This window comes from Rhincodon typus, chromosome 41 (genome assembly GCF_021869965.1).
Source record: "Rhincodon typus isolate 14 chromosome 41, sRhiTyp1.1, whole genome shotgun sequence".
NCBI lineage: Eukaryota > Metazoa > Chordata > Chondrichthyes > Orectolobiformes > Rhincodontidae > Rhincodon > Rhincodon typus.
The window spans coordinates 2267263-2271257 of NC_063372.1; the positions used below are offsets into that span (position 1 = coordinate 2267263).

The 3995-nt window shown below is 46.5% G+C and overlaps 1 protein-coding gene across 1 annotated transcript in view; it reads left to right on the forward strand.

Moving 5' to 3' along the window:
• Positions 1-3995, forward strand: part of LOC109925714 (natural resistance-associated macrophage protein 2-like) — a 17812-nt gene that overhangs the window by 1055 nt on the left and 12762 nt on the right. Inside the window, exons 2-3 of the mRNA XM_048618833.1 lie at positions 1202-1269; positions 3299-3454. Coding sequence (XP_048474790.1) covers positions 1202-1269; positions 3299-3454 — 224 coding nt within the window. The remainder of the gene's footprint in view (positions 1-1201; positions 1270-3298; positions 3455-3995) is intronic.

A 3995-nucleotide genomic window follows, 5' to 3' on the forward strand; every position in this document is an offset into this window, starting at 1 on the left:
CGCAGGCTGGGTGATCTAGTTTAGTTTGGGAATGATTCTGTGACTCTATACTCTACAAGACAAACTGGCCCATTCAACCAGCCTGCTAAGCCTGTAATTGGGGCTGCTGTTCTGGAATATGAATGTAGACAGGAACAGCATTCACTCAGTCAGTGGTGTTTCCAGGACATTTATCCCACTCCACTTCACTGTCCATCAGAGGGGACTCTGATCCACGTTGCCTTGAAGAGTTCCTGTCTTTCCTCAGATACATTGCTTCAGAAGGCACATGAGGAAACTTGCCTTTAATAGACAAGACATTGAATGTTCGAGCTGGGAGATAATGTGAGTGCTGTAAATAACATTAGTTGAACCACAGCTGCATTTCTGTCTCCCACACTATAGGAAGGAAATGATTGCACTGGAGGGGGCAGAGGAGATTCATCAGGATGTTGGCTGAACTGGAGCAATTCAGCAATGAAGAGAGACTAGATAGGCTGAGGTTGTTTTCCTTAGAGTAGAGAAGGCTGAGGAGGGATCTGATTGACATGCAGACAGTTCTGGGGGATAGAGGTGGTGAGACGCGTTACCTCTTAGTAGAGGGGTCAATGACCAGGGGCACAGTTTGAAGGTAAGGGGCAGAAGGGTTAGAGGGGATTTGGGAAACAGTTGTTTTTTTTTCACCCAGAAGAGTGCCTGAATTACATTCTGAGCAGAAAGCTTCCTGTCCACTGCACAATGAGGTCCTTAAGTGATTAATGAAGGACTGGCTATGGGCCTTATCATTCTGGAGCTGAGCTGACTAGAAAGCAGATCACCCCACAAACTGGTTAACCAGGCCTGGTTGGAGGGAGGGTTCCCTGCAGTAGGCCAAGGGAACTGAGTACAAGGCAGGGATGGTCATTAGCAGTTACTGCCCTGCCCTCTCTCCCACCCCTTAGCCCCTTCCCTGTGACCACCACCCCACCACCCCTCCTCCCTAACGCCCCCCCAACCCCCTAGAGACCATCCCAAACAACATGGACCTTTCCCGGTGGTGATCCTTCCTCCTGGGAGTTCTGAGAGGGCTGCAGGTTTCCCTCCCAGAAGTGCCAGGCAAAGAAATGGGCAGAGGGAGAGAAAGAGATGGGCAGAGGCAGAGGGACCGAAAGAGAGCCTTGATTGAACTGTGGAATGTACTCTGTCCTGACTGTGGTGTAACACCAACTGCTTTCCTCCCCAGGTTTAAGAAAACTGGAGGCTTTGTTTGCATTCTTCATTGCGGTAATGGCTGTGACTTTTGGATATGAGGTAACAGCGGATGAATTCGCTCACTTTGTTGTAGTTTAAACTGCAGGGTCCAATGGGTGCTTCATTACTTTGACTGGGTGTTGATTTGCTTTTTGTTTTCAATGAGTGTTTTACGTGACATTTCTGAATCTTCCTGAACTGTATTTGCTTGGGTAAGATGGCAGAGGTGCCCGAATTTGCCAAGTTCACAAGGATAGTGGGCAAGCCCCTATCACACGCAAGCACATCTGCCCAGTTCTGTGCTTTAGGCCACGTGCCTGCTGAGAACCCAGTGCCATGTGAGCTGAGATACAATGTTGGAGGAAATTAATATTGAAGGTCTAACTAAAACAGGAATGACTTGAAACTAATGAAAGCAAGTCAGGGTATCATAGAAACATCAAAACATTTAAAATAGGAGCAGGAGCGGGCCATTCGGCCCTTTGAGCCTGCCCCGTCATTCATTATGATCAGGTCTGATCATCGAACTCGGTCCCCTGTTCCCACTTTCTCCCCCATACCCTTTGATCCCTTTATCCCTAAGAACTATATCTAACTCCTTCTTGAAAACATTCAATGTTTTGGCCTCAACCACTTTCTGTGGCAAAGAATTCCACAGGCTCCCCACTCTCTGGGTGAAGACATTTCTCCTCATCTCAGTCCTAAATGGCCTACCCCATATCCTTAGACTGTGACCCCCTGCTTCTGGTCTCCCCGGTCATCGGGAATGTCCTTCCTGTGTTTACCCTGTCTAGTTCTGTTCAGATTTTATAGACGTCTGTGAGATTCCCCCTCATTCTTCTGAACTCCAGTGAATATAATCCTAACTGATCCAGTCTCTCTTCCAACGTCAGTCCTGCCATCCCAGGAATCAGTCTGGTAAACCTTCACTGTACTCCCTCCATTGTCAGAACATCCTTCCTCAGATAAGGAGACCAAAACTGTACACAATACTCCAGGTGTGGTCTCACCAAGGCCCTGTACAATTGCAGCAAGACATCCCTGCTCATGTACTTGAGTCCTCTCACTATGAAGGCCAACATCCCATTTACCTCCTTCACTTCCTGCTGCCCCTGCAGGCTTACTTTCAGTGACTGGTGTACAGTATCATTCAATAAATTGCTCCAGAACTTGATGGCTAAGTGAAGGTTGAGTCACGTACTGGATAACCTAATTGGACTAATCAAGTGATACAGTCAATACAACTCCTTCCTTGTCGAATGTTTGTCTCTGAGTACTTCAATGGACACAAAAACACACGAGCCCTTGATTGGCACTACATCCACAAGCATCCATTCCCTCCACCACCGACACTCAGTAGCAGCAGTGTGTACCATCTACAAGATGCACTGCAGAAATTCACCAAAGATCCTCAGGCAGCATCTTCTAAACCCATAACCACCTCTGTCTAGAAGGTCAAGTGCAGCAGATACGTGGGAACACCACCCCCTGCAAGTTCCCCTCCAAGCCACTTACCATCCTGACTTGGAAATATATCTCTGTTCCTTCACTGTTGCTGGGTCAAAATCCTGGAATTCCATCCCTACGGGCATTGTGGGTCAACCTACAGCACATAAACTGCAGTGGTTCGAGTAGGCAGCTCACCCCCACCAACTCAAGGGGCAACTAGGGACGGGCAATATTTACTGGCCCAGCCAGCGATGCCCACATTCTGAGAATATTTATTCTTATATGCCAGGTATCCAGTTAGATAGGGTGGGTTTGGCTCTGCAGCTAAATACCTCTGGATTTGGAAGTTTGCCATACCTTACTCATGTAACAGAGTGTGAGGAAAGCATTTTTCACCCAGAGGATGGTGGGAATGTGGAACTCACTGCCTGTAAGAGTGGGAGAGGCAGAAACCATCATTGCATTGTAGAAGTAATTAGATGTTCACTTGCGAAGCCAAGGCTATGGGCCACATGATGGACAATGGGATTAGAATAGTGAGGGGGGTGTTTTTGACCAGCACGGGCACGATGGGCCAAAGGGCCTTTTTTCTGTGCCATCGATCTCTCTAACTCTCTAATGTGTTTCTCTGCCCCCGTAGTATGTGACTGTAAAACCAGACCAAGTACAGCTGTTGAAGGGGATGTTTGTGCCCACTTGTGAAGGCTGCGGAACCAGGGAGTTGCAGCAGGCGGTTGGCACTGTTGGAGCTGTAATCATGCCCCACAATATCTATTTGTACTCCGCCTTGGTCAGGGTGAGTGTTCCTACTGCAGCAAGTGAACATGGAGCAACATTTAAATCTGGGTCCACCACGAACTGTGGGGAAAAAAAGACATGGTTACATAGTGACCAAGGTTAGGAACTAAATACTACAGGGTATTTTATTACTTTGCAAAGGCAAATATCACAGAAACTAAATGGGGTCAGAGAGACCTGATAACAAAGGACAGTGGTGAAGTAAAATCTAGGCCGAGGAGAGCATGAGGTAGAATTCTGTGCAATAAGATAGGGTTGCTTTGTACTCTCATCGACAGGAAATTTCTGGGAAAGAGTGATCATAATATTTTGTAGTTTCACTTTCCAACTTATGATGAGAGTGATATACTGAGGAAGGTAGATTGGAAACATAGATTAAAAGGGTCACATAGGAGATACATTTTAAGGAAGATTTTGTGTTTTTTAATGAATGTACATTGTGAAATAAAATTCTGTGGGAGAACTGACTGATCTGTGCCTCATGAAAAAAGATTTGAGATAGTATTAGATTTAAAGAAGAGGCTCATTACTTTAGAGAT